The 19,096-nt window shown below is 39.2% G+C and overlaps 1 protein-coding gene and 1 long non-coding RNA gene across 3 annotated transcripts in view; one reads left to right on the top strand and one right to left on the bottom strand.

Moving 5' to 3' along the window:
* The window catches only part of LOC134149467 (uncharacterized), a 30,368-nt gene extending 15,379 nt beyond the window's left edge, over positions 1–14,989 (bottom strand). The window contains exons 1-2 of one of the 2 annotated variants that reach the window (XR_009960436.1): positions 14,794–14,989; positions 14,488–14,586 (exon numbers count right to left, since the gene is read on the bottom strand). This is a non-coding gene — a long non-coding RNA (uncharacterized LOC134149467). The remainder of the gene's footprint in view (positions 1–14,487; positions 14,587–14,793) is intronic. The other variant, XR_009960437.1, reaches the window with a different exon arrangement.
* On the top strand, positions 797–9,858 carry WSB1 (WD repeat and SOCS box containing 1). Its single transcript, XM_062592522.1, has 9 exons — positions 797–944; positions 1,933–2,101; positions 2,667–2,935; positions 3,809–3,940; positions 4,346–4,446; positions 6,585–6,757; positions 7,136–7,249; positions 8,045–8,152; positions 8,725–9,858. Exons 1-9 carry the CDS (start codon positions 905–907, stop codon positions 8,882–8,884), a joined length of 1,266 nt encoding a protein of 421 aa, XP_062448506.1. The 5' UTR covers positions 797–904; the 3' UTR covers positions 8,885–9,858.
* Positions 14,990–19,096: the final 4,107 nt, after the last annotated feature.

The following is a 19,096-nucleotide window of genomic DNA, read 5'->3' as shown; positions in this document are numbered from 1 at the left end:
ACTGCCGCTTGTTGGATTTTTAAGCAACAGAAGAACATTCCTTACCCTACCGAGAACTATGCAGTTTGCCAACACGACCGCGACCGCCGTACGTCCCCGTGGGAGCAGCTGTGAAAAGCCTCCTGACCGCAATACGGGCAGAGCTGCTACGATTCTCATCGGTGCTGTGAGCACTCGTGTTTTGGGGGATCCAGACACAATAAATTTAGCTCCCTAATACAGCTAAAAGGTGACTCATCTTTTGGCACAGACAGGGCTGAGAGTGGTGGCTAAAACCACGGCTGCGGACCTCACCACGATGGCGCGACAGTCCGATCTTGCTTCAGCACTGTCGGCTACCGTTTTCCCCCCAAACGCAGCTACATCGTGTTTTTTACTTAGGGCGGGGTACATTTTAAGCAACTCCGGGAGGTTTTTTTTTCCTTTACAAGACGGGCTGCTGTCAGGCTGTGTGCTTCAATCCTCGGCAGGAGCGCGCGGTGCTTTTCGGAGGGTGGAGAGGCCCAGCCGCCGCGGGGAAGCCCGTCACGGCGAGGATGGCGGCGCAAGGCCACGCCGGGCAGCGAGCTGCAGCACGAGACGGGACTAACAGCGCTGCTGAGGATAAATTAAGACGAATAAGATAAATTAAGGGGAAAGCTGAGAAAGGCAGAGCGTGAAGGACGAGGGGCAGGCCGCAGGGGCGGCGGAATGGAGGCGCGGGAGGGCGCGGCGAGGCGCGGCGCGGCCGGGGCGGACCGCGGCCGCCGCCTCCCGCCCTCCCCCCCGCCGCCGCGCTACACCCCGCGCCGCGGCGGCCATTTTGTCCCAGTGGCTGCGTCTCTGGCGAGCGGCGGTCGCTGTCGCTCCATTGCGCCCGGTCGTGCCGCAGGTCCCGCTCCGCGCCCGAGCCGCTGCTCCGTAGATGGCCAGCTTTCCCTTGAATATCAACGAGAAGCTCATCGGTGAGGGGCGGCCGCGGGGGCCGCGCCGGGGCTGGGCGGCGGGGGGGCCGCGGGCGGCTGCCTCCCGCCATGGGCGCCGCGGCGGGGCAGCCCTCAGGTGAGGGCGGCACGGAGCTTCAGCCTCCTTCGGCCCAGGCGGTGCCCTTGCGCCAAGGGATGAAAAACTGTCGTGGAGCAGCGCTTATGTAAAGCCGCTGCCCTCCTGCCACGAGGAGCGCGGGGCGAGCGGCGGCCATGGCGGCCGCGGGGCCCCGCACGGCCGCGGCGGCGCCCGGAATTCGCCGGCGATGGACGCCGCAGGGGCCGTGTGGAGGCGTCGCCGTGACTCTGCGCGCGCTCCGGAGACGGGCTTCGTCGAAAGCTCTGATAAGGTCTCTTCGCACCTGCACCCCCAGCTTGAGCCGCAGAGAGAAACTCTTCTGTATCCAGTCACGTTATAAAGCAGGGAAGAACCAACCCAATCTGATCACACAGCGTGTTTCCTTGGGTTGTTGCTAAAGTTATTTTTTCTGAGGGAGAGGCTGGATACTAAAGTACCTAATTCTATTCGTATTTGTCTTTTAAGTGGCTAAAAGTTGAGAAAAAATTCACTACTAAGCAGCTTATTCACTGGACTCAGTTTGAAGTGCAACTGGAGCATAATTGTACTGCTATAGTTAGAGTAATTTAAATAAGAGCTGTTCTCAGTAAATTGATGATTTCAGTTGTACTTCTGGCATCAAGATGTGATATTACTTACATGACAACAAGGAAATTTTAAGACTATGCTGTTTCTCTTTAGTGACTTAATCTCTTTTGCAGCTGATGCTTACTGTTTTCGTTGGTTATATAGTGGCAATAAGACACTGCCCCCCCCTTACTGTAAGTTTCACATAAAATAAAAGCAAAATATTTAAGTAACATATTGCCCAGTTCCTTTTTAAGATTTTTTAAATATGCTGAGTTTAATCTTTTTTAATGAAATTTCCTTTTTGTTTTTGTTTTTTAGCTCGGTCACGTACTGTAGGAGAACTCTTAGCCCCAACTTCTCCTTTTGACAAGAAGTGTGGACGTGAAAACTGGACTGTTGCATTTGCTCCTGATGGCTCATACTTTGCTTGGTCACAAGGACATCGCATAGTGAAGTTGGTTCCCTGGTCCCAGTGCCTTAATAACTTGTAAGATAAAACCATATAGCTTTGAACTGATCTGAAAAACTTAAGAATTTCAAAATAGGAGATAGTAGATTAAAGTTTCTATTTTGGCTTTTTGGGCTTTGATGTCTGTGGGGAAAAAACAGCATTATTTAATTCCTTAATCTAATGTATGAGTTATTGTCTCCTCATCTTGGAGGATTCTGTGGTCAGCAAGGGCAACACCTGGATCACTAATGTTATGCAGGAGTGATTTATTAATTACTTTAGATGCGCTAAAATAAGAGGAAGTAAGTCTTCAACTTTCCTTTTCATTCTAAAGCAGATTTGGACTTTATAGTTTCTTATCAGAAAGAACTATTTGGTGTTAACTTCTAGGAATTTATTCAAAGGGAAAGCTGTTTCCTTACTATTCTTTTTAGAATACCAGCTAAATTCCAAAAGGCACACTTTATTTTCACTTGTAGATTACATTTTAATGAGGTTAGAACCTGTAGTTCTGTTGTATTCTGAACATTACATGATGTAAAACTATTTTACATTATTTTTATATTAAAAGACATGTTTTATACTATTGTTTGTTTTACAGCTTGTTGCATGGCACAAAGAATGTGGCAAATTCAATCAGTACAAGACTTCCAAGACAAAACAGCGACGGCAGTCAGAAGAATAAGCCTTGTGAACATATAATAGACTGTGGTGATATAGTCTGGAGTCTTGCTTTTGGGTCTTCAGTGCCTGAAAAGCAGAGCCGCTGTGTGAATATAGAATGGCACCGTTTCAAATTTGGGCAAGACCAGCTTCTACTTGCAACAGGCTTGAACAATGGGCGCATCAAGATATGGGATGTATATACAGGTAGAGTATACAAGCGGAAGTTTGCATTTCTGTGTCACTTTATGTAGCAGTAACATCATTAATGCATAGAATAAATCACTTACAGAATTTTAATTGGGAATTGAACTTGAATGCAACTTTAGTAATCTAAAAATAGCATAATTCCTGCAACTAGAAGTGTTCAAATATTGTTTGAAGAAGTAAGAGGCTCAGGTTATGCTTCTGAGATATAATTGATGAATAATAAAGCCTCATTGCTCCAAAATGGTTAAGTAGGTGAGTAAGAGCAACACCACTTGCTTACTCTAAAATGTTCTGCTGGATTGTAGTTTTAAGATACTTTCAAATAAAGGAAGCTTTCAAAATGGGAAGTTGCTTTCAGTTCTTGAGTATGAGGAAGAATTTATGTTGATGAGGATTTTTTTTTAAGATAAATATTGCTTAAGTGATAAGGGACCAAACCTGAAATCGGAATCTCATAAGCTATCTGGTAACACATTTGGGAGAAAACTTTCCAGTTTTAAAAATGAAACTAATCACTACTGAGTTTGGTTTATAGGATAAAATAACAGATAAGTTCAGCATGCAGAGGCATATCAAAGACAAATCTTGTCTCATTTGTCAGGCATGTGATTCTAATATATAGATTTGTTTAAGAATTTATTAGCTTTAAAGGAAGTTGCTCTTCAAGACACAAGAATCTAAAGATGCACATGCATTTTACTGTGTGAAGGATTTCTACAAAGAATATTTGCTGTAGCTCTGTATTGTTCTGCCTATGTTCAGAAGTTCTTGTGATTTTGCTTTGACTTTAGTTTTTCCATAAGGGATTTAATTGGAATAAAGGCTACTCTATAATCCTTCGTTTTAAACTGTGATGTTTTCACGTAACAGGAAAGCTCCTCCTTAACCTTATGGACCATACAGAAGTTGTTAGAGATCTAACCTTTGCTCCAGATGGCAGCTTGATCTTAGTGTCTGCATCAAGAGATAAAACACTGAGAGTGTGGGACCTGAAAGATGATGGTATGCATTTAAGAAGTTCATCTGATGTAATACCTAGGAAAAATATGAAAACACACTCCTCTAGTCACTATCATAAACTCAGTTGGGTCTACATTTCTTAAAAAATTAAGTTCCTTTTATTAGACACTTGCTCCCTATGTTCCCTTGAAATACTTTCTCTGTGTGTGCCCTGAAAGTACAGGCTGGCAGTGGGTTAAGAGTGTATGAACTGACTTTTTGAATAGGGAGAAAGGATTTGGAGGCTGCATGACAGGCCACCTTTTATTTGAGTGTAAAATAACACTGCAAGATGTCATTTGGAAAAAGAGTATGACATTTCATAAAGGGAAAAACTAACTGGAAAAGCAGTTCATATTGGATTAGGAATCTTGAACCAATTCTTACAGAAATGTCTGTCTTTCTTAGGAAATATGATGAAAGTATTAAGAGGACACCAGAACTGGGTATATGGCTGTGCATTCTCTCCAGACTCTTCCATTCTCTGTTCTGTTGGAGCTAGTAAAGCAGTATGTGTCAGTTTCTTGTTCCTTAAGTCTACTGAATTGTGTGCATAATCATTTTAAATCTAAGTAACATTAAGCTTGTGCTCGGTGTCATGAACTTCTAATACTTTATGATGATGTAAAAGTGCATGAAATAAAACTAGCACATGGTGCAGAGACACTGATTTATGAATTGAACTTGCACTGCTTTTAGTTGAAGAAACTTTAAGCATTTCTTGAGAAGTAGTTCTGCACATGTATATAGTATAAAAACAAAGATGACTAAAGCTTCCAGTGTTAAAAGATGCTTAGATTAATGTATACAACTATTTTGCTATTGATTTTATCCTTTCTATTTCCTGCTCAATGAAAAGGACTTTTCAAAGTCTGAGCCAGTCATGGTATCTCCTGCTGAACAAAAATGTTTCTACATGTTCTCCAATACAAAAGACACTCTTGTGTCTAAAGATCTAGAATGAAGAACAGCATACTGGTTTTATTTTCATCTGTATTCTAATGTCCTGCTAGAGAACTGAAAGCAGTGCAGGTAAAGCACATATACAATAAGCTGCTTTTCTTAGCACCGAGGAGTCAGTATAGTAGAATAGGGAATTCAGTCTAGTTAATTTTTTTTGTAGTTTAACAAAGTCTAGTGGTGCTGAGTAAAAACAATATGAGCACTGAATACTACTTCGTAAGGATAACTGTTCAAATGCATTTTATACATTAAAGCAAGCTATCAGTGCAATTTGATAGAGAATAGTTGAGGTCTGGGTTCTGTTTTTTTTCTTTAAATAGAGCAGATGTGGATGTATACCTTTATCTTTAGGCTTTGTGTTTTCCATAAGCTTCTTGCTTTCCCTGTCACAGGTGGTGGCAGCAATATTGGTGTGATTGAGGTTAAGCTGGCACCACTCACACAGGAGCACAATGGTGTTAGCTGGGCAGAAAGAGTGGCATCTCTGGCTACCAGGCTGGGGGCGAACTTTACCATAGGATGAAGTAACCTTGCATTCGACTGCAAGGTGTACTGTACGTACGCAGGTGCTGGTTGATGTCCACTTTCTGCTTTCTTTCTTTCTTTTATTATTATTTTTTTTTAATTTTCACAGCAGTGAAACACTGACTCCTAAAACTAAATTTCCAGTTTTGTGGAATGTTGGGGGTCTTCCTGGTGAAATTGATCAACACATTTATAACTGATTATAATAGTTCAGTTTTAGGAAGTATGTGAGGCACTACAGCTCTATTTGCTTTGGTCAAACATATATATGTCAGTATTTAATCTGTGCAGTAAAACTGAGTTGGGGATAAATCAAGAATAAGCTCTTCTACAGATATAGTATTTCATGCCAAAAACTTGTATTTTCTGTAAAATCATGCTGCAGTACATAGTTCTTCCTTATTACATTATTCTGCAGTCTTCATTTTCACTACATATAATGTACAACTGTATGTAAAATTCTAAAATACTATTATCTTTTATCAATTTTTATAATATATGCAATAAGCTGGGTAAAATATAATACTGTTTTTTTTTATTGTTGACTTGATTTAAAAATGCATAAATAATTTCTAATAATGTGGTTATACTTCCCTGTTGTTTTCCCAAAGACATAACTTTTGGCTGTGAAAATTCTCTTTGCTTGCAGTATCTGTTTCTCTTCCTAGGCTGACGTTGGTGATCCAAGCCAATTGTAAACAAGTGATCTTAAAGGGGATGCCACTGGAGTAACAATATGTTAACCTTACGTTTTCTGTCTGTATATTTCTTAAAATTTTGGTAGTTACTGAAAAGAGGGGACTGTAGCATTTAACCCTATTTATTTCTGCATATTTTAATAAAATAGTTTTGTAATACACCAATTTCAGTAAGCTACATGCTTAAATTATGTTGCCTTTATCTTACATTTTGGCTTATTATGTTAATAACATTTAACAAACTTGAGTTAGACCTTGCATGTCTGCTTTATTTTTTTAAAAAAATTTGATTCTTAATTCAAGTATGACACTGAGCATATTTTGTAATTGTAGTAATTCATAATGCCTGATTTTAATATTATCCTAAATAAGACTAGCAGCTATACTTAAAAAAAATAATAAAAATAAATGTGTCATTGTATCTCTGAGCAGAGCTATAACATTAGCTTTTTTAATTGCAGGTTTTTCTCTGGGATATGGATAAATATTGCATGATACAGAAACTAGAAGGACATCACAATGATGTTGTAGCTTGTGAGTTTTCTCCTGATGGAGCTTTACTGGCTACTGCATCTTACGATACTCGAGTTTATGTCTGGGATCCATATATTGGAGTTATTCTTATGGAGTTTGGGTAAGTAAAGTAATCAAATCTGGAAACCTTTCTCCTGAGTGAAGTTAACTACTTAAAATTAATGTGTTTAACTGATAACTAGATTTGGGAAGAAGCTCAGCTGATAGAAATACCAAAGTGGCAGAACAGTGAAAGTTTTTCTTCTATTTGACAAATAATTTAAAGCACTGGTATTCTCAGGTGTACTAATTTAAGCATCTTCAATAAAGCTCAAGTGTTCAGTACTACAGAAGATACTGTAGTTCAGCCTCTGCGTCTGATTACACAGTTAAATGTTAAATCCATTTTTCCTTCTTCATCTTTGCTAGTCATGGCTAAAGCACACTCTTACACAGTTCTTGAGCATTACACTTAGTTATGCATCTTGTCTATCTCCAGGCATCTGTTTCCCCCTCCTACTCCAATATTTGCTGGAGGAGCAAATGACCGATGGGTCAGATCTGTATCTTTTAGTCACGATGGACTACATATTGCAAGTCTTGCTGATGATAAGTAAGTATGAGGAAAGATTTGTTAGACTACTTTAATTCTTCCCACCTAACATCAGCTTTAAATATGAAGGTTTTTCTTCTTCCTTCCAACTGAGAAGTTAGTTCTTCTGGGCTTGGTAAAAATAGATGAGTTGTCTGATATGTGCTAATGTTCATTCCGAACACAGACAAAGAGTTGTTCACAGGATAGCTGATCTGAATAACTTAAGTCTGTAACAAATTTACAAGCCCTATTTTTCTGTTTTCAGTTAACAGTGAAAAATGAAAATGGAGCTAGCAATGCAGTTAAGCCTTTTGTATAGTTTAGATTCCAAAGTAAAATGAATATTACTCTGATCTGGTATTTAACTTCTGCTAATGTTGCAAATCCTGTTTTGAAGAACCGTATTTTAGAAGGTAAAGAATGATTTCTCAAGATAACAATGTGTCTATTAAATTGTCTAAAGGAGATGTTGGGGTTTGTTTAACAAAGCATTGTTAGGATTGGTTAGCATACGTGCCACTTACTAAGTGATCAGCTATCTAAATCTACAGGCCAGATTGCTGCTTTGTGCTGTTGAATGCAACCTTTTACTTTAACTGGCACAATTAGAATTGTTGAAGATGTGCTGGTCAAGGTACATATTAGGAATGAAGTTACAGCATTTCAGGCAAATTTGAAATGCCATGCATGCATATTAAAGTGTTCATTAAACTCTTAAATTCTGCTTCAGACCACTTTTTCTAATGCTGCACAATAATTTGAAGAATTAAATGGCTACTCTCGTAACTTATCACTTAATTCTTCCCTTTTCAGAATGGTGAGGTTCTGGAGAATTGATGAAGATTACCCTGTACAAGTTGCACCTTTGAACAATGGGCTCTGCTGTACCTTTTCTACCGATGGCAGTGTTCTAGCTGCAGGGCAAGTATACATTTAAACGTTTTCCCTAAAAAGTCAATACAATACAAACCTTAAACTGGCTAAAAGTTCTGTTTAAAAAAAAAAAACTTCATTGTGACTTGCAACTTGATGCTTTTGAATTTGATTTACCTATGGTACTATTTGTTTAAACATTCCTGGAATAGCAGTAAAATCTAGAAGCTGATAAACTCCTTTCTTATCTTTGTGAATAAATAATGTAAGTATACAGATCCCCAAATACATAAAATCAGAACAACTCATCAGATAATCAAAGGAAATTATTCTGCTTTAGGTTGTACACCAAATAGCTGTTGGAAGATCTGCGCAGATCTGTTGCCAAGGTGATCAGTACCATATGGTACCGTAATGATTCTAACAAGTTACCATTTTTGTGCTGCTGTAGCTTAAAAGAACTAGCTTCTAGTGTAATTTAGTTTGGGATCAGCTAGAACTAAGGAACAGGCAGCTCAGAGCATATTCCCTCTTAACTAGCAAATGTATGCAAGAAATTATAGTAAATTGAAATCATTTAAGTGGAATAATTCTAATTTTTTTTTGTTCTGTTTGGGCAGGACACAGGATGGAAGTGTGTATTTCTGGGCAACGCCAAAACAAGTTTCCAGTCTCCAGCATCTGTGTCGTATGGCAATTCGAAGAGTGATGCCCACCAGTCTAGTCAAGAACTTGCCTATCCCATCAAAAGTGGTGGAGTTCCTTTGTTACCAGATTTAACAAGCAGGGAGAAAAAAAAAAAAAAAAAAAAAAAGCAGATGGCCCAGCTGCTGAAACTGGCTAAACACTTTAAAGAATCCTCAAACTTTACAGCCTTTAAGCTTAAAACTCTACAGGTTTTCTATACCTATTTAAATGGATAACGTAAATACTATTTTGTCAAAATGCCTGACAAGTTTGTAATATTTATAGAAAAAAACAATAGAAGTATTCTTGATGTTCTCAATTTTCTAAGATAACTGTGAAACATGTACATACATAGACATAAGCTGCTATGTGTTATCAATGTACGTTTAAAAATTGCTTTTATGATTTTTTAATGTGTATCATGTATATATTGCTTTTGTAGAGCCATCAGATGCACCTGTGCTGTAAAGTGGAAGGATACCTATTATTCTGGGACACTGAGTTAGAAAAAAATATTGACTTAAGGAAGCTTAACTGCTCTGTATGTATGTACATTAGTTGGAATTCAGGAAACTGATATACAGATGCGAATTCATGTTATTTTTATTTCATGAAAAGGTACAGCTTAGCTTTTTAGAGCAATATATGGTGAAGGGAAGTTGGCTGAGGTAAGGGATAGATTATATCTAATGTAAATGCAAGAATGTTGCCTGTGTCAGCTAAAAAAAGGCCTTAAGTTTTGTATCAACAAAAAAGGTTAAATTTCAGTATTGGGCAGTGTTAAAGAAATATTTCCTTACATTTCTAAAATCTTAACTACTGTATTGTTGCCTGATACTGTGTCTGTAAAGAGAGACAAATTTACAGACTCAGTTTATTATTCTTTGACCCTGTAATATCTCTTCGGGGGTGATTATCGATTATTGGCCAAAGATAAGCAAAATACTTGTTTGCCTCTGTTATTTATCTGTACCTGCAGATACAAAGAATGTATGCATTGCATAAAATGCCTGATTATATATATTTTTGTTGAATTTTTTTTATTAAAAGCTTGTATACAAGTCTTATATGTGGTGACTTATTTATCAACACACATGTGCATGCAACTAAGAATTCTAATGGGAATCTGCTGTGGCAAGGCTTTGTAGTTTTCCATTTCAGGACCACAGTATATTGCATGTGTATAGGAGTATACTGCAAGATTCTGAACTATGTAAGTAAGTATCTTAGAATTCATAAGATACTCTGCTAGATTTCAGCATGCTGATGTCAGTAGAAATGAGCAATGTAATCCCTGCTGATGCTAGCAGAGCAGCACTTATGAGTAATTTTTAACAGCTGGAAAAAGGTATTGTTTCACACGATTAATATTTAGGAATGTTTTGTTTGGAGATTATAAATTTCTCTGGACAATATGTGCTCTCTAAGTAATACTAGAAAACACAGCCAACAGGCCAGAACTTCCTCAAGAACTAAAACCTTGCTTACAAGGAAGTGGAAGGTGTATGTGTTGCCATGCTACTTAATGAATCATGCCACAGCAGCATTTTTCAGAGGAAAACTTAACCAAAGCAAACCAAGTGTATTTTCCTTTTTTTTCTCCCTCTTGTGTTCTAAGTGCATGCATCATTAGAACAAGCCTTCTGATATTGTCCAGCTGAAGGAAGAATAGACAAGTATTGTGCCTGTTCATATGCATTTGACTACAGTGAGGCACAACCCAGCTCAACTTGCCTGCAGAGGTGAGCAAAGAGTAGCAATAAGGCATGAAGTTTTCTGCCAGGGAACTTCGTAATTTATGAACATGTGCTCCATCTAAATGCAGTCAAGTGGATCAACTAGAGCTCCATGTGCTCCTTTCTGCAGCCTCTGCTGGAAAGTTTGTCCCAATGCAGTACTACTACCTCCCATCAGAGATTCCTAACCAAAAGGCACCTGGTTACTAATACTACAATATCAGCAAAAAAAAAAAAAAAAAAAAAAATAGTAGTTTGATGTAGACAGCTGTGATTTGAAAGTGTGTATTTAACAGCTCTGCTTGACAAAGGAAGTTATTCTACAACCTTGGAACAATGTGCAGCTAGAGAGTGTGCCAGGGCCATTAGCAGCATGAGTCTACAGGCTGGAGCAGAGGGAATAAACCACCTTTGGAAGGTTAAGAGGCATGGAAGCACTTTGTAGACTAATGCATGTTTTCCTGGTGTCTTCCTGCTGTAACTAGTCTGGTCTAGCTGAAAAATAGCTTATAAAGAGAAGTACTGAGCAAAGTAGCAGTTTTGTGTTCTAGGCATACTGTTTAGAATTGACCAGTGAACCAAGAGCTAGGGTCAAAGGCTGGGCTTCCACAAAGCAGTTTGGTGACTCCTATAATCTGCAGGCACTCAGGATTATTTTATAGGAGTTGGGGGGAACCCCAGAACAAACAATAGAAAAAAAAAAAACAAAGAATACATCCACAGATTTTGTTAATAAAAGGCAGGAGAAATACCACATAAGCCATACATTCGTAGTTAAAGTCTCTTTTCTCTTAGGAGAGAGTGAAGAGCAAAGAATTTAAAGAATTAAATTTGATCATATGCCTCATACCTAAAGTATCAGGACTTCCATCTTTTCTGTCCCTTTCTAACCAAGCTGCACTGGAAGGCATCACTGGGTTGGCAGGTCAGAGACCAGCATTCATGTGGCTGATTATCAACATTTGTCCCTGTATGACTTTGGGACATTATCTAAAGCCCGAATTCCAGAGTCAATGAGCAACCTCAGCTTCAATTGCTGTCAAGCTAGGCCCTGCACTATTCTGGAAACCAAATGCTTCATCTCTCCACCCCTCTCTGTTCCCAATCTGTAACACTGGCTTTTGGGCCTCTTTTGTCTGCCTAGAACATAAACTGCAGAGGAAGGACTGTTTCTTGCAAGATGGGCATTGCTAGCAAAAAAACACTCCCCTGTGCCAAACAAAAAAACCTCTGCAATCATCTCTACAAACATTTCTGTTCTCTTCTGCTTCTCACACCTGCAACCTTGAAAAGATGCTGCCCCAATATACTTCTGTGGAACATTCCAGGAATAACACTTGCATCTCCCTTTACATATTAAAAACATGCTTGAGCCTGGATGGTTCGGTGCCACACAGCTCTATAAATCACATCCAATTCCTAGAACAACTCATGAAAGAGGGACGACACCTAAGCAATGTTTGCACTAGGATGAAAGTCTTCACAACCGAAATGCCTGCATGCTTTGTATGTTCCCTGGCTTCCAGCTAGTAGCAGCACAAGAATCAACAACTGAATACATTTCTAGAATTCCTGTCTTCATCATCAGATTTTGCAAGAATGTAACAGCTTTCCCAAACAGCCCATCTGTAAACAAATCTAGTGCAAACTAAACCTCAAAGAATGGAAGAGGTAGCTACTGCATGTTCCTGAGTGCCATGAGAAAACTGTCTGTACCCATACAGTATCTAACGGACAAGTATGAGTAGCGGTATACTATCACTTGTAAAGGTCTGTGGTTAGTTTCATATAAACTAGTTTAACAAGAATCATTACATGAAAAATTACTGTAGAGAAGGAAAAAAAAAAAAAAAAAGAGGCAGTATTCTAAGTGGGGTTTTTCTTGTTTGGTTTGTTGTTTTTTTCCCCTCCAAGTTTGAAGCCTCATGCTTGTAAGGACATTATTCCCACCCCTCTTTTGTTTTCTGTAAAAAACAAAACAAAACAAAAAAAACTGATCAGTGTCAGATCTATTCTTGGAGCTGTTAAAATCTCCAAATGGCTTCCGGAGGCTACTTAAAAGGTGTCAAATATAAGAGCTTCAATGGAATCTACTGTTCGCTCGGGCTAAGGAGAGTTGTGCCTAGAGCTGCTTGTAGCCATGTAAAAATATGTTCTGCATGGCAAAAAGCAGTATTACTAGTCATTCCGATATTTCTGTTGTGCATGTAATTAATGTCTATAAAGTATTCTGTAATATCTTACTGAAGTGTGCTCTGGATATTGAAGAAAATCAATTATAAGTTGGCAGGAACTGAGCAGAGAGCACAGGAAGCAGACCTAATCCGGCAATATGCTGACACACTGTTTCCGTTAACCAGTATTGCAAACACTGCCAAGCAAGGGTAGGCAGCACAGAGAATTAACAGGAAAAAGGGATGATGCAATCATTTGCAAAATTTCCTGATGAGAGTACAATTATCAAGCAATAGAAGACAGTAAGATACAAACAAATCACTAGGTAATAGTAAATTTCAGAAACTTTTAAACAAGAAAGTATGATAGCAACACAAACACAATAGACATGTAGGAGTCAAAATGGGAAAGAGGAAGGTAGACATTTCTAAGAAAATACAGTGAGAAGGAACTCAGTAAACTACTCTGTTGCTGGGCACTGAAGACTTGCTGCTCTCCCCAAAGGTAGCTGCCTGACCCCACCAGGAGGTTTCCATACTTGCAGTGCAATTACGCAACCAAACCCTTCCTCTCTGGATTTTCTCCTACTCAGAGGGTATTTCTGTTCCCAGTCTAACAGCTGCCAAGCTAGTACCATTTTGCCTCATCAGAATCTAGGAGTAAAGCCTGGATTGCATTCTTTGTTTATGATTTAGTTTATGACTTTTGAGAAGTCAATCTTTCTGTGCACCAGTTTCCAGATGTTTAAGAAGATGCTGCCTGCTTCAAGTCTGTGAATAAAAGCTACCACGTAAGTGTTTTCTGCAACAAGAACATGGACTCAGCAGAAAGTCCTTTGACCAAAAGTGCACAGACTCCTTGCTTCTGAAACTAGAACTTTGCTGCTAATAAATTTCAACCAGGCAAGAATTAGACCTGTTAACTTGCTGAAGCTTGCAACTCCAGAAGGCATAAATAAACACTGCATTTCAGTTCAGCTATTACCTACCATATATTATAAGGCAATGCTATACAGCTCAGTAATTTGGAGTTACACAAGCACATATAATACTCTAAACTCTTAGAAAACTTGCACAAGACCCCCCTGGACTGCTTCTCCTCCTTCACCAACTCTGAACAGTGTTACAGCTATTCCAGAACTGAGCCCTAAAGGCCCACTATGTCTCAGCCTACTTCTCCTAGCTCTACTAGCATCAGTTATTTTGTTTGATTTAACATTTTTTCCAGGGCTTCAAGGATAACTTTAGAGCAGGTACACAAGCTGCCTCATTAGTATTTATAACCATTTAAATGCTTACAAGCCACTGCCTGCTCTGAAGCAGTGGCATACCACAAGGTGAGCCTCACAACTGATTCATCTACAACACCCTCCAAGAATTTCTAGTTCTGAGCATTGTAAAAACCTGAGCCCAGCAAAACAGCCAGGCATACAGTTTGTCTCAGGGACACAGAACTAGCTTCTTAAAGCATGGCACCTCCTTTGTAGGCTACCATGGAGAGGGACATTGCATTTCTAAGAAGTTTAGCAGGGACTCAACTGCTTTTCCCAGATACACCTAAACATTACAAACATTTAAATATGCATTCTATAGCTGTAGAAAAAAATGGTACCTCTGGCAATTTTTCTAGACTACTACCATCTGATTAACTCAGAACATGCCAACAGCTCATGCTAGTATGTCAGTGAAGACATATCACTAGCTGAGACCAACCAAAATAAAGTTACATGTAACATTGTGGCTGGAGGTCAGTAAATCCAGTTAAGCAAGGTGACAGAGGACTTACAAAGCTGCTGGTGCTTTTTATAGCACAAAGAGCCTCGGGGGCTGCTGGGTGAGAACTCAGTTACACTCTGCAGAGAGAGATTCCACACTTTTCTGGAACCTAAGAGTAAAAAAAATAAAATTAAATTAAAAAAAATAAAGTCATTTGTGCCCAATGCATTTTTATCCTTCCTTCCTTCACTTTGCTCACACTAGCACTTTCTAAAGGGCCTGGATATCTAACAGCACAAGCTTTGGAGACTGAAACTTCTAAAACCGCTTTGATATTACCATTTCCAGAAGTACAAGAGACCCACAAATTACTTACAGGCAGGAGAGCTGCAGCACACAGGCAGCCTGATGTGGGGATCACTCAACACCAGTATGCAGTCAGCAGAGAAGCAGGAGATGGATCTGAAGGAGAAGCAGTACTCATGGGAAAGGGGGCAAGATGGGATATGCCCCAGGAGACCTCTTCCCTTGAGAAGAAGGTAGGGACAGAGAAATTAAAAGACAGCACTTAGACCTAACTGCAATTAAGCCTATCACAGGCTGATAAAAGTTCCCTCCCAGCTGTTCTTAAGTAACAACAGCCAATCAATTAGCAGAATAAAAAGGCAATTAAAACCAACCATGAAGCTTTACTCCCCCCCCCCCCCCCCAACACACACACACACACCCTGCCCCTCCCCTGCTTTACAGGAGCAGAGTAGCCCTGGCTCAGGAGAGTAGACCTCACTTAGGAACACTGCAGCAGCCTGGACAGACAGATGCTGTTACAGACCAGCCTTTGACAAGAAGCTGCAACTGAGGTCTTTAAGAGAAACCATGAAGAAGAAGCAGGGTGATGTGTCTGACAATGTACTTCTCTTGCTTCCAAACTAAACCTCATATTCTGCTGTTCTGGAAAGGTCTGTGCTTTAACTGCCAAAGTATCTTTTACACAAGTACTAAAATTACAAGATTCTCTTGGTGTAAGAACCAAGGAGCTAAGCAGATTTTCATCTGAAAATCTAGTGCTACACAACTCTCTGCTCGCTCCATCTCCTCAAAGCATTCCATTTAGCTTTCAGATGAGAGGCACCAGAACAAATTCCTAGAGATGCAGAGGGAGTTTGCAAACTAGTCCCAAATGACTGCCTACTTCTGGAGCACAGGGGACTGCCTAGCCTCTGCACACAGAAACAGGCCCTCAGTGGTTGCCTATGTGCAGTAGAAAAAGACCAAAGCTCTGCTTCAGAGAGAAGTAAATCCTAGAGAAAACTGGAATGCCAATCAGAAGGAAGATCTTTTTTCCAGAAATGCTCCAAAACCAATCTTCCACATTCATATATGGTTGTTGAGCTGAATTACTTGGGGAGAGACTGAGGAACACTGCTAAGTATTTTGTGTGATTTATTTTCTAATTTCAAACCTGAATTAAGTCTTCCATTAGAACAATTCAGAAATAGGGTGGATTAATCCCATGGCCTCTTTTCCTTACATATTAACAAAATTCTCATAGAGGTTATAGAAGATCCCATGGGAAATCTGGTAAAGGTGTCAGGCAGACAGTGTTTATACAAGTGATAACTTCAGCTTAGAATTACCTGAGTAAGGTAAATGGGAGTTATGTATGATACTGGTTTCTGTACAGGGATAATTTTGCTTTATAAACACTGCTCCATACAGCACGCAAATCCACATGCAGCAGGGTATTTCAGAACAGCTTTAATAATTCCTGTACTAGAATGAAAGAAAAGCCAGTGTAAACTCAAGATAAGTAATCAGTAACTTTGCTTAAGTCATTAAAACAAAAATATTAGTTATCAGCAAGGTTATGCCTTGTATATCTAGTTGAATTCCAGAGAGAACTTCTGTGACAAATATTATTAATTCCTAACGTAGATTAAAAAACCTGATTGCTCAGTTTTATTTCAGATGGCTGAGTTCTGTGTTGTATGAAAGAGATAAATAGTCATTTATGGGCAGTTATAATAGAGTTGTTAGGCTGGGGCTACATGACAGAATCATAATCTCACCTCTCTGACCTCACTTCTTAGTCTACACAAACATTAAAGATAGCTCAGTTTGTCTGCACACTAGATGATTAACTTTTTTCTCACTTAATGGGGGTGTATTTCTTCAGGCATCCAAGTGACGACACAACTTTAACTTCTGTACGTGCAGGTAATGATAGCTTTCCACTTGCATATAAAATGGCCACACTTTCTGCCTGTGTGGTTCTCTGTGTACTCGGAAAGAACGTAATGAAAGAAAAAGAACCTGCAGAGTGAAGTCTTTGTGTATGTAAATCTGCCTTCTTTGGTGTTTCTAAGCTGAGCACAAAATGATAGCTAGCTAAGAAAGATAAAAGCACAGGACCGTGCATATTTATGAAATTGTTAGGATATTTTTGGCAGGTAATGCATAGAACTAAAGGCAGAAATTAGTTTTAAGCACACTTCCTCCTTCCCCTCACAGCCAGCAACATAAGGCTTGATGAGATAGTCAAATACAGAGTATTTCAGTCAATAAAGCTCTGCATTCTCCTGTAAAGCCTATGAAGTCTCCCCGAACTGCTGCTGAGTGTCTTGTTTGGGAAGACAAACCAGAACCGAAAGAGACTGAGCAGGTACAGATCTGAGGGATGAAATTCATTTTGAGTACGAAGCCGTGCTAGGGTAAATGCAGAATTAGTTTAGAAGTTCGGCATTAGTTCAGAAGTAATGTCTTGGCTAACATCTTCCCCCAGCTGTTCCTAAAGACATCATTTTCCAGCAAAAACTAATATTCTATATAATTTTGAACTCCCCTTAAAATCCTACATGCATTTCTCCTTCTGTAGACATATGTAAACACTCAAAGAGATAGTTGATCTGTAAAAGGAACAGCCTTCCTGCTTAGGGACTTTAGAGCTCCCTATTAATTTTGTATTGAAAAATGGTGACTGACACATTCATGAAGGACTTTTCTAACTCACAGACATTATTATAGTGTTTTCTGGAGCTCATATAGGGCGACGGAAGGACTGTATTGAAAGAAGGTATTGTGGTTGGGTCATGACAATAAAAGTCAGGAGATCTTTGTTTTATTAAACCTCCAAGAGTCTTCGTGTAAGAATGAGAACTCTAAGGGATACATGCCCTCTGGACTAACGTCAGGTGCCATCACTCATCACTTAAGTGCCATTTGGAAAGAAAAGCATCTTTGCTGTTCTTAAGACTTTCTTATTCAAAAAGGCGTTTTGGTCTAGGTCAAAAGTTAACATAGCTCATGAGTTGCTCCAACTTGCCACAGCTGATTTGGATCCTGGCATGTGGGAGCACACTATCTTTCTGAACTTAGCTCCCCATTCTCTAAATATCCCTGCTTGTGTCTACACCTTTCTGTACCAGCCTTAAATTAGAAATAGCACTAGTTGTTAAAGTTAGCCCACAGAGGGCAGAAATGAATAATGAATAACATCCTGAGTGATGCTCTCTCTCTTTGGTAGTAAGATAAAGAATAGATTTTGATTTTTGTTACAATAGGATACCTATTTTACACTTCATCTCTGGGGAAGAAAAGGAGATCTGCTCTCTGGCTAGTTGAGTAACAGTCCTACTATCAAGAACTTACGCAAACTGAACTCCTAAAAACAAAATAAAAAAATTTGTTACTACAATATATGAAGTGAGATACCAGCAAAGGAATGCATTTTTGTGCATTATGAAGCGTTTAACTGGCAGTAACTAATATTTCAAATCCATGGTGGTTTCAGAATCTCAACTAAGTTGGGAAAGAGCCAGTCTATTTACATTCAGGCTGCAACTACTCAAACTGATAATAGGATTGTTGGATTTTAAATTCACTTTCTAAAAAATCCACTTTCTAAAATAAAATGTATTTTTGAGTCCATCCCCTGAACCGGTAAGGCCTTGAGTATAATTTTCAGCCTGGCAAAAATTAAAGTAATTTGGTACAGGTAAAATGCATGCATACTTTTTTTTTTTTTTTTTTTTTTTTTAATACAGAAAGGTCAAAGCTTGAAGTACATTTGGGCACTGAGTTTAGTTGTTATATGAGAGCTGTATGATGCCGAAGAAGTTAAGAGTGAAGGAGGGCTATAGCAAAAAGTATCATTGCATTGCCAGTGCTCAGAAATTTCTGCAGCTGGGAAGTACAAGGAGAGAGTTACGGATGAACTGTTACCTTCGAAAGAAACTCTGACTGAGGGCTGCACTGGCAAACAGCAGACCTGGCCTATGTCCCACTGAAATGAATGGTATTAGTCACGGAAGTGTGCCCTACGGATCCCATTCATCATAGCGAACAAATGAGTTTTATATTGCTATAAATTATGATACGTTGTCATATCATGCTCCTCTTGCAAGTTACAAAATTTACTAGTTTTTAACTACTTTACTAGTTACAAACTAGTGTTTTTAAGGTGGCATACTAGGAATGATAATCAAAGACAGGGGTTCAGGACGACTTAAAGCTGGGAGAAGAAAGCTGTCACAGTGTGTTTCTGACAGATAGGAAACTTCTCCTTACTTTCTACTCCTGTAAAATCTGAACTGCCAGATTTATCTCTGCTTTCTCCCATACATAATCTTTCTAAATCTTGTCCACTCCACAGAAAAACATAGGTTTTTTTGGCATACCAA

The sequence above is a fragment of the Rhea pennata genome, chromosome 20 (genome assembly GCF_028389875.1).
Source record: "Rhea pennata isolate bPtePen1 chromosome 20, bPtePen1.pri, whole genome shotgun sequence".
Taxonomy (NCBI): domain Eukaryota; kingdom Metazoa; phylum Chordata; class Aves; order Rheiformes; family Rheidae; genus Rhea; species Rhea pennata.
The sequence above is the reverse complement of the archived record's forward strand: the minus strand, read 5'-3'. Positions and strand labels throughout refer to the sequence as shown.